At 62.0% G+C, this 15,843-nt stretch overlaps 1 protein-coding gene across 2 annotated transcripts; it reads left to right on the forward strand.

Moving 5' to 3' along the window:
* The first annotated feature begins 4,115 nt into the window (after positions 1–4,115).
* On the forward strand, positions 4,116–8,007 carry LOC311195662 (regulator of cell cycle RGCC-like). Of its 2 annotated transcripts, XM_084269084.1 has the most exons (5): positions 4,116–4,135; positions 4,754–4,909; positions 5,374–5,454; positions 6,398–6,460; positions 7,056–8,007. In XM_084269084.1, exons 2-5 carry the CDS (start codon positions 4,756–4,758, stop codon positions 7,061–7,063), a joined length of 306 nt encoding a protein of 101 aa, XP_084125210.1. In that variant the 5' UTR covers positions 4,116–4,135; positions 4,754–4,755; the 3' UTR covers positions 7,064–8,007. The 2 variants fall into 2 exon arrangements, with proteins under 2 accessions (XP_084125210.1, XP_084125209.1); XM_084269083.1 differs by lacking the exon at positions 4,116–4,135 and having other exon boundaries at positions 4,298–4,909.
* Positions 8,008–15,843: the final 7,836 nt, after the last annotated feature.

A 15,843-nucleotide genomic window follows, 5' to 3' on the forward strand; every position in this document is an offset into this window, starting at 1 on the left:
TGCAAATTCAGAGATTTCACCTTTTGAAACATTTGGGAGGTTCCTGTCTGGATGCCTCTAGACACCGGTGGCCCTTAGGGTGTAGCTGGGTGGTTGGTAGCACCCCCACCCCAAAACAGGCAGGAGCAGCTTGCAGGAGCAGGCTTGGTGCCTGTTTTATAGTCCACAGCAAAACCCTATTTCTTTTTTGCTTGTAACCCTGCTGTCTCTCTTGCCCATGACCCAACGTGTAAGGCTGCTGTCCAAAGCGCCGGTGGGGGACAGGTACAACCCCAAAAGCATTGTGTGAAGCTCTGCTGCGGTCATGGCCTGAGGGGCTCAATCCCCAGCCTCTCCTGAGTTGGAAGGGACCAATAAAGACCATGGAGTCCAACTCCTGGCTCCACACAGCTGGCTCCCAGCTCAGTGAGGGGCTGCAGAACCCTCCGGGAGCATCAGCAAGTTAGGGCTGGGCTGGGAGGGAGAGCCCAGTGTTGGGACAAAGGGATGGCGGTGGGGGGGTGAGCCTAGCAATGCTTAATGGGGTCCCATAGAAAAGTGTGAGAGGGGCTGTTCACCAGGCCGTGCCAGCAGCCTGCCACCACTGACTGGGCTTGGCGTCTCCTGGGTGACGGCCAGCCCTCTGTGACACAAGCACCACATCATGTGACATCATGTGTCACATCAACGTGACGTCATTGAGATGGGGAGCCTTGGTGGCTCTAGAGGAGCCCAGAGCCCTGGGGCCCTCACTTTGAGGAGAGCGGCTCCAGCAGGAAGCAGCAACTCTTCTCAGTGCCAGTAGCAGGTGTTCAAGAGAGGACCCTGAAGTGAAGATGCCCCTACCTGAGAAGCAGGAGGCAAAAGCTGTCTCCCAGCTCAGTGAGGGGCTGCAGGACCCTCGGGAGCAGCAGCAGGTGAGGGCTGGGCCTGGAGGGAGAGGCAGTGGTGGGACAGAGGGATGGCGGGTGGGGGGTGAGCCGCCAGCCGTCCAAACGCGGCCTGGCTGGAGTGGCCAGCAGCTGCCGTGAAGCCAGGGCCAGGTTTGGCAGCGCTCTGGGGCTGGTGTGCCGCCACAGCTGCCTCCATCCTGCTGCTCCTCCCCAGAGGGGAGCCGCAGGCCGCCGCAAGCAGGGCTGCAGCACAGCCGGCCCACAGCCTGCTCCCTCCATGAGCACAGGCTGCACGGCCCAGCGAGCTCGGGGAGCACTTGCAGCTGCTCCACACAAGTGGGGACGGAGGTTCAGGGCCACGGGCCCTCAGCCTCCCTGAGCACGGGAGGTGCCTTTGGGAAGGGGGTGGGTGCTGGAAGGGATGGGTCTGACTGACAGCGCCCCGCTCCCCCCAGCAAGCTGAGCCCCCTGCGCTGTGCCCGGCCGGCTCCCTGGGCATGGCCAGGCTGCTCTCAGGACCAGGTGGGGGGAATGCAAGGACCAGCCCTCTCCCCAGACAGCTCTGGCATCAGGGCAGCATCTGCCTGTGGGGCTGAGCGCTGCCCTCAGAGCTGGCAGGAGAGCCTGGTATGGGGGCTTCCCCCTTGGGCACAGGGCTGAAAGGGCCACAGTCACAGGGCCTTTCTCCATGTTTTCTCTTTCAGAAGGACAATGTGGAGGGCAGAGGAGGTGCTGTGGGCGCCGTGGCTGCCAGCTGCCGAGACCTGGTCCCACCTGCTCAGGGCACGGTGGTGATGGCTGGCAGCTGGGGGCCTGCCCCACAGGGCTGCACAGACGCTGACTTGATAGCTGCAGCCCAGCGCGTGGTGGCAGAGGTCTTGAGGCGTTCTATAGCCATATATCAGGAAACCAGCCAGCAGCTGGTGCCACAGGACAGAGCAGGGGCCATGGGCCCTGTGGCTGCCAGCTGCCGAGAGCTGGTCCCACCGGCTCAGGGCACGGTCAGAGACCGGGACACGGCAGAGAGGGCTGGCAGGTGGGGCCCTGAAGTGAGGGCCACAGCCCAGTCTGTGGTGGAGGAGGTCCTGAGGCATGTTTCAGACAAGCGCCGGGGACCCAGGCAGCAGCTGGTGGCACAGGGGCCCCTTCCACACCCCACCGCTCTGGTGCCACCTCCAAGAGCAGCGCAGGTGCAGGCTGCCAGGAATGGTGAAGCCCCAGCAGCTCAGCCAGGACCTCAGCCCTGCCTTGCAGGGGGCACTGGGACACCTGGCAAAGCCTATGCACCAGTCACAGGTGTCCAGGTGCTGCCGGTGGCAAGGGCGAGTGGCCACCTGCCAGCCCGGCGACTTGCCCACGGCGAGCGAGAGACCACACGGGCTGAGCAGTCCCCGAGGTTCACACGAGTGGTCATGAGTCTGACACTGGGGACAGACAAGAGGCCTGAAGATCAGTTCACAGCGATTCAGCTGGATGAGTATGTCCCCAGACATACCAGCTGGCACATCATCGCTGAGCTGAAATTCAGCCAGAGGCCACACAAAGGCCCCCAGGAGGTGCCCGACTCGCCAGGCAGCATGGCCAGAGGTGCCGCAGGAGAGGCAGATGAGCAGCCTCAGTGCGCGTCTCCTGCCCCACCAGCTGCCTCAGAGACCGCAGCTCCTTGCCTGGCCGGAGGTGCTGAGGAGCAGGAGCAGACAGTGCCCGATGCAGGAGAGGGAGAAAATGAACCACAGAACGCGTCTCGTGCCACACCAGAGGATGCAGACACAGAGACAGCAGCTCCTTGCCTGGCCGGAGGTGCTGAGGACCAGGGACAGAGGATGCCTGAGGCAGGAGAGGGAGAAAATGAACCACAGAACACGTCTCGTGCCACATCAGAGCACGCAGACACAGAGGCAGCAGCTTCTGCTCTGGCTGCAGTTCCTGGGCAGGAGCAGTGCACAGCCTCCAGCTCCTCTTCCTCCACGGGCACGGCTGCCCACAGACGTGAGCGGACTCACCGGCGACGGCGCTCCTTCTTCAGGAGAGCTTGGCAGGCTCTACGCAGGGCCTTCTCCTGCTGCTGCCACCCAGAGCAGTGAGAGCAGCGCTGCGTGGCTGCCAGCACCTTGCCGTCACCGGGCTTGCCAGGAGCTGCCCTGCAGCTGACCAGCTCTCCTTGTACCGTCACTTCATTAAATGTCATGTTCCAGATTCTGTGTGGGGTTGGACCTCTCTGTCCTGGGGGCACCGGGGTGTGCAGGGTCGTGAGTGCAGTGAGGGCTCGGGTCAGGGCACGGGGCTGAGGGTCCCTGTGTTCCCTGGGGCGGTGAGGGGCAGTATAGCTCTGGGATGGGCTCTGAGTGTATGCAGTGTGTGGTCCCTGGTTCATCAGGTGCTGGGCGTGAGCAAATGACATTATCATGTGCTTTGGCTATTCTATTACAAAAGCTGTGGTTATGGTTTTTTCTTCCTTTGCTGTCCCCATTAGCTGTATCCCAACACAGGACTTTTCCCGTTTCCTTCTGGTTCTCCTCCTCATCCTACCCCAAGGAAGGGTGTGGGTAGGGTGGTCGAGCAGCTGTTGGTGTCAAAATCCCAGACTCTCCTCAGTTGGAAGGGACCCACAAGGCCCATGGAGTCCCACTCCTGGCTCCACACAGCCCAGCCAGGTCAGAGCTGGCACTGAGGGCATCGTCCAGATGCTTCTTGCCCTCAGCCCAGCTCGGGGCTGTGACCCCTTCCCTGGGCAGCCTGTGCCAGCACCCGACCCCCCTCTCAGTACAGAACCTCTTCCTGACACCCACCCTAACCCTCCCCTGGGGCAGCTTCACGCTGTTCCCTCGGGTTCTGTCCCTGGTCCCCACAGAGAGGAGATCAGCCCTGCCCCTTGGCTCCCCTCCTCAGGAAGCCACAGCCCGTGCTGAGGTCTCTCCTCAGCCTCCTCCTCTCCAGGCTGAACCACCCCAGGGCCTTCAGCCTCTGCTCGTCACCCTTCCCCATCCTCGCTGCCTCCTCTGGACACTCTGATCGTTCTGTGTCCCTCTCGCCCTGTGACCCCCAAACCTGCCCCAGGACCCGAGGTGGGGCCGCCCCAGCGCAGCGCGGGACAGTCCCCGCCGAGCCCCGCGGCCCCGCGCAGCCGGTGACCGCCCCGCTCGTCTCCGGGACGTCGCGGCAGCTCCGCCCGCCCATCGTCCCGCCCCGCCGCTCCCGCCGCTAAAAGCGCGGGTCTCGCCAGCCTCCTCCGCTGCCGCCTCCATCCTCCGCCGAGCCCGCCGGTGAGTACCGAGCCCAGGCTCCCTCCTGCCCCGCTCGGGGCTCGGTACCCGTGTCCTCCGCTCGACCTGCCTCCCCCCCTTCCCGGGGAGCGGGACGCGCCGTGAGGGATGGAGGCGCCGAGCCTTGGCCAGCCCGGGGCTTGTGCCGGCTCCGCAGCAGCGCGGTGGGCACGCTGGGGGCTCCGCCGTGGGCTGTCCCGGAGCGCGGGGCTGGTCCCTTGCCGCCGCCTCTCCCCGGCTGGCTCCGGTTCGGGCTGGCTCTGCGGGCAGCACCCGGGATTGGGGGGAAGCGGCACGTCCCCGGGGAGCAGCTGGAAGGAGCCGGGTCCAGGACCGGAGCTGCCAGAGCCCGCTCAGGACCAGCTCCTGCTGGGCTGTTCCCCAGCTCAGCGGTGGGATGTGCTGGGAGGATGGCTGAGCCTTCCAAGGGAGGACTCTGGGTGTTCCCAGAGCTGGGGGGCAATGTCAGCTCCAAGCAATGGTGGGGGGCTGCAACCTGCCCACAGAGGGGTGCTGGCGGCACGGAGCCTGCCCCATCCTCAGCTCCCGAGAGGGTTCTGCTTGGGGCTGTGCGTCCGGTGCCCAAACCCTTCCCTTCCACCGACTTCTTGCCTCCAGGGATGGCTGATGATCTCAGCGACCTGCTGCAGGAGTTCGATGAGGTGATGGAGGAGTTCGAGAGAGGTCCTGCACGTCAGTACGAGCAGCACCTGGAGGAGCTGAAGAGGAAAGCAGGGCACAGCGTGTATGACAGCGGCATCGATGAGCTGGAGAGTGAGTCTGGGGAATGAGGAGTCCCAGTGGAGGATGGTGTCTGTCAGATGGAGTTGCTTTTTGGGAGCTATGGGGTTCCTCCATGATAAACCAGGAGATTTCTGCCTGTCCCCCTCCCGTGATGAGCAGCATGGGGTGATGGCCACTGGGTTCATACCCAGGTCTTGTGGCATCTGCTGGGGCTCCTTCTGCCTGGTTAGCTGCTGCAGGACTGCACAAGGCTTGGGATAACCTGGAGCTCACGGGGAACCAGATCGCCTTAATAACCCCAAGGAGTTCCCTTGGCCATGCCCAGGCAACCTCAGCTGCCTTATCCCAAAAATTCCTTGCAGAGGGGGAAGAGAGATGGGCTGGCCAAGAGCAAGGGCAGACCAGGGATCCTACATGAGATCTGCCCCTGCTCCTCCAGCTTCTTCATAAGGTGCCTGTGGCTGCAAACAGTGACTGATGCTTTGCCTCTGCAGGTACCAGCACATCCCCAGGGAGCAGCCTCAACTCCAGCGAGGAGGACCTCAACACCCCAGGCAACACTTACCCTTCCAAAGGTGAGGCTGGAAGACCTATCCAAAGGGCTGTTTGCCAGGGCTTCCTTCCCCTTCCCTCTGTGTATGTGTGTGTGGGGGGGTGTTGGGGCCCTGCAAGGTTGAGAGATGGGAATGAGCCCTGGGGGCTCATGATTCCCAGTGCCAGAGCTCTGTTGGGGAGGGTCACAGTGAGGGGCTTTGCCCCTGACCAGGGAAGTGCAGCATCCTGCACATGTGAGACAGCACGGGGAAGGTGAGTGCCCTTCCTGCCACTGGATCCCACACTGGCACCAGCTGAGCCCTTGCTGGCCAACCTCCTGCGCATGGGAGGTTATGCCCTGCCTCCCCACTTCTCCCCATGCTGAGCCTGAAGCAGCCTGGGTTATGGGATGCTGAAGGTGTGATACTTGTCAGCACCATCCTCCTCCGGAGCCTGGGTTTGACATCAGGGTAGAGGGGGTGTGGGGAGAAATGCTGCCTGTCTGCAGCTCGGAGTTAGTTCTGGGGTTTTCCCTCTTTCAGCAACTTCGTTCCCCAGCCCTGTGACTCCCAGCCCTGACCCACGTGTGCATGCAGGGGAGCACTCTGCCCTCAGCCCCACGCGGGCACAGGACCTGGGAGCCCAGCAGTGCTGGGGGAGCTGCTTGGAGCAGTTCAGCATGGCTGTCCCCATGCCTTCAGTGTGGGCTGTAATCCCACAGTGATGCAGTGACCCACCGGGATGCTGCTCTCAGGGGCATCTGGGGGGTGTGTGTGTTACTCCTGAGCTGCACAGTGACTGGCCCTGATGTCTACATACTCTCCCCAGATCCCCCTCCTGCTGCTGCTGGCACAGAAGCAGCAGGCAGCCCAAGCAGCTGTGGCTAGAGGCAAGGGGTAGGGCTCTGCTTCCAAATGAGAGTTTGGGGGTGGGTGGGTGAGGTGTGTGGAATGGGAGAGACCCATCTGTGTTTCTCTCTTCCAGCTAAGCTTGGAGACACGCAGGAGCTGGAGGAGTTCATTGCAGACCTGGATAAAGCCTTGGAGGGTACGTACACAGCCCTGCTCCCTGTGCTTTCCAAGCAGCTCCCAGTGCAGCCAGGCTAGGGCTTCCCCAGTGCCTGGCCCTGACACTCCCTCTGTGGTGGGCTCACAGCCCGGGGCTGGCTGCGGGCATTGCACCCTTCTGTCTGGGCTTTGGGCACCTCTGGGAGCTGTACCCAGGCAGCTCTGCAGCCCTGTGAGGTTGGCTGGTGCCCAGGTGGCTTCCTTGGTGGGGAAACCAAGGCAGAGGCCACACTTCCTCTCTGGAGTGGTCCCTGGGTGACAGGCTGGGGGTATAGGGAACTGGATTCGAAAAAAAACATCCCCCCAGGCAGGCTGTGCAAGTCACAGTTCTCAGTATCTGTTCCCTGTCCAAAATGAGGTGGCTAGTGGGAAGCCTGGCTGCTGGTCCGGAGCCAACCTGGGAGCCAGCGAGGCGGGAAGGGCACCAGTGCCCCCTCTTGTCCAGAAGATTTTGGCTTTAGCCCTGCTGCTGGTGATGCCTGCGGGGTGCAGTGCACTGTGCAACCCTGCAACAGTCTCACCAACCCTTCCTTCTTCCCCCTCCCAACCCCATCCCGGCCTTGTTCATCCCACAGAGATGTGAGACGTGGGTTTGGTGGCGAGTTTGGAGAAGGAGAACCACCCCCCCCCAGCAGAAGAGCTCCGTGCCACCTCAATGCCCCTGTGCTTCTGTGCCCCTGCCACCCACCACCTGCACGGACACCGGCTGCCCTGCACCACGGCGAGCTGCAGAAGGGCAGCACCAGCCACGAGGGACTGACCCAGCCACGGTGCAGGTGGCTGGGCTGCACTGGTGACCCAGCCTGGCTGGGATGAGCTCTCCCCAGTGCTCCCCTGTGAAGGGGGGACTGGCAGCTCCTGTGACTGAGTGGGTTTGGGGTGGGGGTGAGGGGGTGGTCAGTGCTGCTGTTGAAGCCGGAGGAAGAACCCTGGTTGGTTTTGGGGAGGATCAGCTTGGCACGGGCAGCCTGGCTCCCCTCTGCCCCAACTGCTGCTGTAAATGCTGTACAAGGGCTGTGGCACGCTGGACGAGGGCTGCGTTTGCTGCAAGTGGGATCTGAAGCTTCTCTGCTTGTCTGGGCGTCCATCCAGCCTTTCCCAGGGGTCCTCTCCTGGCTGCGGGGCTGGGAGCGGGCTGTGCCCCAGACCTGGGGGTGTTGAGCTGGGGGGAAGGCCTCTAGGAAGCAAATTGAGCTGCCTGAAGGGGGTACAAGGGACCCCCTGAGCATGGGGGCTGGGGACTATCCACCTGTGGCTGGTGTGCCCAGCTCTGACCCTGGCAGCAGGAAGGGATGGAGGGAGGATTGGAGGGATGGAGGGAGGATTGGAGGGATGGAGGGAGGAATGGAGGGATGGACTGCTCTGCCAAGGGCAGCCTCAGCAAGGAGGTGGGAGTGGAGGGCAGGGTCTGCCCCCCTTCCACCTCTGTCTGCTGGGGGAGATGGACCACTGCCTGCTGCTCTTGCTCTGGTGGGAGGGGGGCCTGGGGACCTGGTGGGGTGTGGTTGGACCTGCTGTGGTCTTGCTCGTGGTCTTTTGAAAAGTCACTTTACACTCAGCATGTGTCAGAGAATTCTTTCCTGTCTGGCCTGAGGAAGCAAGAGGAGGACGTGCTCCCTTGCTGCAGAGCCTGGTCTGCAGCTCTGGGTTCACTCCCTGTGTGCCTGGGAAGGCTGGGGGGGGTATTGGTGGGTGAATCTGCTCTGGGGGTCCCGTTTCCAAACAGACATGCCCTGGTGATGCTTCCTCTGGTTATTGCTACTGGGAGCAGCCCCAGGAGCAAATCCCTATGGGATGAGGGAGCGCAGCCCTTTGGGAGGTGTGAGGGTGCTCCCTGCCTTGCTGGGTCCCCTCGTGTCCCTGCTGGGTGAGTGGGTGGCTCAGTGGGGCAGGCGGATGGTGCTGTGTCTGTGGGGGAACAATCCAGGTGTGGGATCACCCTGGGGGGGAGGGGGGGGTAAATGAGGGGGATTAGGTGGCCTCAGTGTTGCCCCTCACCAAAGCTGCTCCGTGAGGAGTGGGAGGACGTGAGGTTCTGCTCATCCTGGGCTGGCATCACTGCCCTTCCCTGGGACAGCCAGTGGAGCAGGGCCACGTGCTGATGGCTTGCGCCTGTCTGCACAGGAAACACGATGGTTTCAGCTGCTTCCTCACCCGCCGGCTCATGGGGTGCTGGTCAGGAGGATGTTGGTCATCTCGTCTCAGAGCTCTGCTGAGCACACATCAAGGGCTCTGGAAGGAGGGTGGGCGTGTGGCTGGGGCTCCCCAGCAAAGCTGCTCACGTGCTGGGGGGTGGCTTTCCCCGCTCTCACTCTCCCCACCATCACTCCTCCCACGTTGTGTGATGTGACTCACACACTCCTCTCCCTCCCAAACTGCCCTCACCCCCCCCTCAAAGCACAACCCAAAGATGCGGGTGAGAGTGGGGCTGGCGGTGATGCTCTGCGCTGTGCCCATGATGCTCAAACTGCTCCGTGGGGGCCAGACCACCAGCCCCCACGGCTGGGACAGCAGGATCTGTGGGGACCATGTGTGCTGGTGGCCATGGTGGCACCGACCCTGTGTCACTTGGGACATTTTTTCCCCTCCGTGTCACCGCCCACAGGCGTCTCGCCCCTGCAGTCTGGCTCTGACGCTGGTATTTATTCCACCCAGGCTCCTTGTCTGCCTCTGGGCATCCCAAGCGTCATACCAGCCAGCGTGGGAAGGGGAATTTTAACTCATCGCCCCCAGCCCACCCCACAGCGGGGTCTCCAGCTGGGTCCTGGTGCTGGGCTGGGGAATCCCAGTGCCGCCGCCTTCCCCGGGCGCAGCTCGTATGGTGCTGTATCTGCAGAGGTTGCTAAGCAGCTGCAGGTGTAAATACCTCATAAATACGTTGAGGCCCCGGATCTGCTGTGGCTGATGCAAATAACGGAGGTGGGGAAGCTCCGGAGGGGTTGTTTGTTGTGAGGGTTGCCAGGGGGAGGGTTTGGTTTCACCCCAGTTCTCCTCCCATCCCTCCTGCTGGGCAGGCGCCATGGGTGCTGCCCTACCATGAGGCCGAGCTGTCCTGCTGTGTGCAGGAGCCTTGCTGGGGCTCAAGGAGCTTCCCCCACCCCATGATGTAGCTGTCAGCATCTGTGTGGGTGGGTGCTGGGAGGACAGTGAGGCTGGCACTGGGCACCCTGCAGCACTCCGTGGGGGTGATAGGGTGACGCAGGACCTAAGGCCAGTGTGGTCCTGTGCTGACAACAGCAGCAGTGGAGATGCTCAGCCTGACCCCCCCAGGACAGGCTGGTGCCCAGTGTTTGGCACAGGGGCTCAGGCAGCTCCTCTGAGGGGACCTTGTCCTGGGGACACTGAGCAGGAGATGTGGCAGGGTGGCACTGAGATGGGTGCCATGTGGGGGGACCACTGCCTCCCAGCCATGCTCCTGGGGCTGCTGGAAACCCAAGAGCATGGAGGGCTGTGGCAGACAGAGGAGGTTGGTGGAGGAGCTGGCCAGCCCTTGCGTGTACACGGGCTGGGGATGCTGCAAAAATCATTAGCGTGACCGAGCCTGTCCTGCCCTGTCAGTTCCTTCCCGGGGCCCCTCTTCCCACGGCAGCACACAGGAGACTGGACCAGGGCCAAGGAGCCCTGGGAGCTGTGGGGCCAGGCTGGACTTTGTGCAGAGTCTGGAGAACCTGCCAAGGTGGTGACCCACCTTCTGGAGGTACTGGGAGCTGGGGGTGCTGGAGGAGCTGGGTAGTGGTCAGCCCCCGAGCAGCGCTTGGGGATGCTGCTGGTCCAGGGGACTGGTGCAGGCAGCACCCAGAGAAGGGGGGGGGCTGCAGCCCCCCTCCCCATCCCACTGTGGTTGGCAGAGGTGAAACGTGCTGCCTGTGTGGGGCCACCTGCAAGGCTGGCAGCGCTCCCAGCGTGTGAGCAGCGCCCTGTGGTCTGCTCTGCTCAGAGCTGGTTCTTAGAAGCACGAACAGCTCTGCGGGGCCACCACGGGACGGGAAGTGGCTAACCCCAGTCAAGGCAACTGCACGGGCCTCCTGCCTGCTCCTCTCCCTCCCAGGCCAGCTGCAAACGCTCGGTGTTTCTGAAGATGTGTTAGTTATTTGCTGGCAGAGTGAGCTCTGCTCTGGTGCTGGGTCCCCTACGCTCTTGTCGCAGGGTCTTTGATAAGCCCCTGTCCTCCTCCAGCTCCGGCTCAGGGAGGGACACATCTGGTGTCCTGGGGACACGAATGGTCAGGCTGAGGGCAAAGGTGAGAGCTTTAGCAGAGGGGGCAGCTAGAAACCTTCCTGGTGGCCACCACTGTGGGGACCACCTCAGGGCAGATGTTGCCTGTGTTTGCAGGCCTCCTGCTTGTCCCTCCTCTAGCAGCCAGGGTGACAGATCCCATCCATATGGAGGCATCCCTCAGCCAGCAGCCAGGTGTCAGGGCTTCTGGCAGTGGAATGAGTCTGATGGAGTGGGACGTGCTCCCTCAGCCTACTCAAGCTTGATCTTCCTCCACAAAGTTGGTCCCACCCAGAGGGACCTCCTCAGCCTCTGCAAGGGTAAAAGGAGTCCCCAGAGTTCCCCTGAGAAAATGGCAGGCTGAATTTCCTTCATCACACCTGGGTCAGCCCTGAGAAAGGCGCATGAGCTGAGGTGGAGACACCCAACCTCTCAGAGCTCTTGCTCTTGTGCTTGAAACCTAGTGTAGCAAGAGGGACTCCACGTCTATCTGCAGACAAATCTAGGACAGGACCTCAGTAGTCTCACCAGAAGTTCTTCCTCCTCCCTGTGTAAGCAGGGCTCTCTGGTCCTCTCTGGCCTGTGGAGCTCCTCCAGCCCCAGGGTGCTTTCCCTTGCGTGTGCCACACTGTGTTTGGAGAGGACCCACATCATCTCCGGGGGGGATGGGAGTCCCTGGCTGCCAGACAGCCTGGCCATGGCAATGCAAGAGCCTGTAACTATTTTGGGAGAGAACCTCACCATGGGGGTGCCGCCTGCTGCCGCTGCCTTTCCTGAGAAGCCCGCTCATGTGGCGTGAGGGGATCTTTTCACATTGATAGGAAAGGAGAAGTGGGGACCTTCCTAGTTCTCACTTCAGAGCGTGTTTCCCAGCACACCCTCTGGCTGGAGCTTGGGTGTTACGTGGTGACAGGCACAGCTCTCATCACAGGGCACGTTTTGCCTCTAAAAGCCAGGCTCAGCACCCCTTGCCCGCCCAGCCCAGCCCATGCTGGTTTGTGGTCCACCCCCAGGTTGGCTGGGTGGCAGCAGCACCTGTGTCCTGGGAGAGTGGGAAGGGGCATCAAGACCCGAGGTTCTGGGGTGTGTCTCCATTCTGGGGACCAAGGGAGGACGGGCACGATGGCCCTGCCCCAATGTAGTGAACCCAACTGTCATTCAGCTCTTAAAGCATCCAGCATAGAATAGAATCACAGACTGGTCTGGGTTGGAAGGGACCCCAAGGATCACAGAGCTCCAACCCCCTGTCACAGGCAGGGTACCAGCCTCCAGGCCTGGAGCTACACAAGGTTGCCTAGGGCCCCATCTAACGTGACCTTGAACACCCCCAGGGATGGGGCACCCACCCCCTCTCTGGCAGCCTGTTCCAGCCCCTCACCACTCTCTCTGTAAAGAACTTTCTCCCAATATCTCATATAACCCTTCCCTCCTCCAGCTTCACTCCATCCCCCTTGTCCTGCCAGTCTCTGCCCTTTAACAAGCTGATTCCCCTCCTGTTTCTCTGCTCCCTTCAGGGACTGGAAGGCTGCAATGAGGTGCCCCCACAGCCTTCTCTTCTCCAGGCTGAACAAGCCCAGCTCCCTCAGCCTCTCTTCACAGTCCTCGCCTTCAGCCACCGCAGCAGGAGACACCCCACTGGTACGTGGGATGGCTGTGCCTGCCCCGTGGGACACCCGTGCTTAGGCAAGAGGGGAATGACCACCCACTGATTGCTCATCTCTCCCCGAAACTTCCTCTCCAGAACCAAAACTTGTGATGAACCCTGGCACCATCAGCCCCGGCAGCTCTCCACGGTCCTTGCTTGCAGCTTCCACTGTCTTCAGCTGCTGTGGAGGGATGTGAAACCATGGAGGGACGGTTGGGGACAGAGGAGACAGGAGTTTCCCAGTGACAGCTGTGCTGGGGGCATCCCCAGGGTGAGCAGCCTGGCTGCTGCAGGGAAAAGCAGGATGGAGAGCGGGAGAGAGCTCTAGTCCGGGCTGAATGGGGTCCTGACTGAGAGAGATGGGACACATCTACATAGCCCTTATGGGCAAGGTAAGGGCTCGGGGTCTCAGCACCCATGGTGGGCTCAGGCACACAAAGCAGTGCAAGGGTGAAGTGAGCCATGTTGCACTGGGAGGAGGGAGGTCTCCGTCACCCCAGGGTGGGTGTTTGGAGCCAGGCTGTGTGCCTCTCCATCCTGTGCAGCATCCCCAGCTCCACCAGCTCTCAGCTGGGGCCTCTCTGAGGAGCAGTGGGTCTCTCCCAGACCTTCGTTCGTGATGTGCTAAGGGCAGTGAGCTACACCCCTGCTCCAACCCCAGCTTCACCCCATGGCAATCAGCTGGCTCCAAGCCATGTCCCACCAGGCTGTAGAGACCACTGGTGCCAACCAGAGCTGGGGGCTTGGTCCTGCTTTACATCCTGATTTCCACCACCAGCGCCCTAAGGAGACCCTGAGGATGGTGCCCATGCCTGGGTGCCTTAGGGGTGTCCCTGGGAAGGCCAGTGGTGGACTGGAAGTCTGTGGAGACAGCACATTGTCTGTAAGAGCTACTGAGGTGAGCACCGGGCTGCAGAAGAGGGCTGGGAGGTTTCCTCAGCAGTGCTGCAACTGCTCTTTGTGACCCCTGAAAAAGTCCCCCCCACACACTGCCCTGAGCATGGGAGAGCACCGTGTCCAGTGTGGACTGGGTGCCTTCTCCCCTGAGGGATGCCCATACCCCTGGAGGAGGGGAGAGGAGAGAAGCTCCTCCAGGTCCTTGCCGAGGTTTCACCGCTGTGATCAGAGGGATTTTGTGTCCCTTCCCCCCCCCGCACACTGTTCCCCACTCCCCCCCCACCCTGGGCTCCTCGGTGGGCTCTGACTTCATCCCCCAGGTATCTACAGAGACAATGCCGGCGGTGGCGGCCAGCGCAGCATCCTGTCCCCTCACGCCACCGGGTCACTTCCCGGGATTGTTCTGCTCTGCTAGAACAGGGGCTGGCTGCCAGCCGGTCCTGGGGACCAAGAATGGATGAGCTGCACGTGCCTCCCGTTTTCGCTCAGCAGCAGAGTGTGTCTGGGGCGTGGGAGGATGGCAGGGAAAGGTCACCCCATCTCTCCGGGCTTTCTCCTTGGGAGCTGCTCACCCATGTTCCCCACCAGCGGCAACGTCAGCGACCCCGGACCATGGGGCAGGAGCTGGATTCCCATCCCAGCCAAAACCCTTTGGCTGATGTTGCTGAGATCATTCGGGGTTGGGGTGAGCTTGAGGGAGCACATAGGAATGCAGCTGTCCCCTCCCCCCCCCCCCCCCCCCCCCCCCCCCCGCCTTAGCTGGCATTAACCTCCTAATTAAACTCATTAAAGTAACACCAGGAGGGTCCAGCCTTGCGTCACGGCTCCTCTGGCACCCAGCCTGCATTCAAGCAGGGGCCTAGCCCTGCAAATAACCTTCCTCGACATAATCCCCAGGGTTCTGCATCCAGGGCCAGGCAGTCTGTTCATGCAATGACCTTTGGACCTGAAATAGATGGGGTTTTTTTGGGGGGGGGAGGATGTTATTTCCTTGTGATTCCTTATGGTTTGGTGATGCTCAGCCTCACGCTCCTTTCCACGCTGTGTGCCGTGAGTTTTCACATCCTCTACGTCCTACTCTGGGGCACGTTTAGATTCCAGAGACCAAACCTGTTCCCTTTTTGCCATGATATTTGGGGGTTTTTTTGGGGGTTGTTCCTGGCTGTTGGCTCCAGCAGCCCGCTGGCTGCTGGTACTTGGAAGGCTGGTGCCAAGAAGATGTTGCCAGGAGCGGCTGTGTGAGATAGCAGGTAGATGAAGCAGCATCCTCTTCCCTGCAGCATCATGTGGTCCAGAGCATCCCCTCCCTCCCACTGGCCCCGTGTGTGGTGGGCTCAGACCTGGCTGGGGTCCCTCTGCACCCCCCCTGGCAGCTCCATCCCCAAACACTTGCAGCAGGGTCTTGGCCTGGGTGTGTGGTGTGTGTGTGTGGGGCTGAGCTCTCTGCTAGCAGCAGGACAGCAGTGACAGGCTGCACCCATCACTGGGACCTCAGCCTTGGTGTGCTCACTGAGCACGGTGCCAGGGTGGCTCAGAGCGGGGGGTTCCTGGAGCACCCAGTGCTTGGATTGGGGTCTGCTGGAGGGGGTGGGTGGGGAGATGAGGAAACAGCCACTGCAGGAGTGGCAAAGGGCAGTGGATTTGGATTGGGGGGGACATGAGGTGCTCCCAGCTCCTCTCTTCCCCCACCGCCTGGGACGTGTGTTTCCAGTTTCGGCTATTTCGGGGTTTCCTGTTTCCCTGCAGCCAGCAGCTTCCCAGCCACAGGCTTCGTTCCTTCCTTCTCCTGCCACTCTGGGGGAAGGGGTGTCGAAAGCACAGGGCAGGAAATCGGGGAGGGGGGGGGTCTGCCGCCGGTCTGCCTGCAGAGGGGCTGCAAGGATGGCCAGGTCGGGGTGTGCCGTTGTGATGAGCCGGACAGCTGTGGGGAGCGTGAGGGGAGAATGTCATGGGATGCTCAAACGGGGCTGTCAGTCCCACGGGAGCCAGGCCCCCATGGGGCTGCTCTGGGGTAGGAACCTTCTCTGCGGGGCACACGGGGTTCTCCAGACCCGGGTCTGTCCTTGGACCCTGTCCTGGTCCCCTCACACCCACCCAGCCTCTTGCTCCTCTTCCAGCAGCATCACCACACCGCCTCCTTGGCATGGCTCTGGTTGTCCCCCAGCAGGGACAGGCCCCCTTTCCAGGCGTGGGGAAGACATCAGCCAGTTTGACCAGTGTCCATGCAGGAGAAGGAGAAGGAGGAGGAGGAGGAGATGCCGGCCATGGTGGGGGAGTCCCGGCAGGGTGCTGGACTCTTCCTGGCCAGGCAGCTCCTGCCTGCACCATTGCTGCCCTCTAGTGCTGACCAGCATCCCCAGACGGATGGGTGGGACTGGTGATGGACTGGGAGGGGTGCTCTGGTGGCCGCGGGTGTGTGGGAGGGTTGGCTCCAAGGAACTCGATGCTGCTGAGGATGCTCATGTGCCGGTGGGGAAAATTCCCGTAAAAACCGGCTGGCGGTGAGTCCTCCGTCACAGCGCTCGGCCCATGCAGCCAGGCAGGGAGAGGGGAAACTGAGGCACGGTGGCCAGCTCCTGCCCAGCTCGCACAGCAGCTCAGGGCTC

This window comes from Gallinula chloropus (assembly GCF_964237585.1).
Source record: "Gallinula chloropus genome assembly, chromosome: 11".
In the NCBI taxonomy this organism is placed as follows: Eukaryota; Metazoa; Chordata; class Aves; order Gruiformes; family Rallidae; genus Gallinula; species Gallinula chloropus.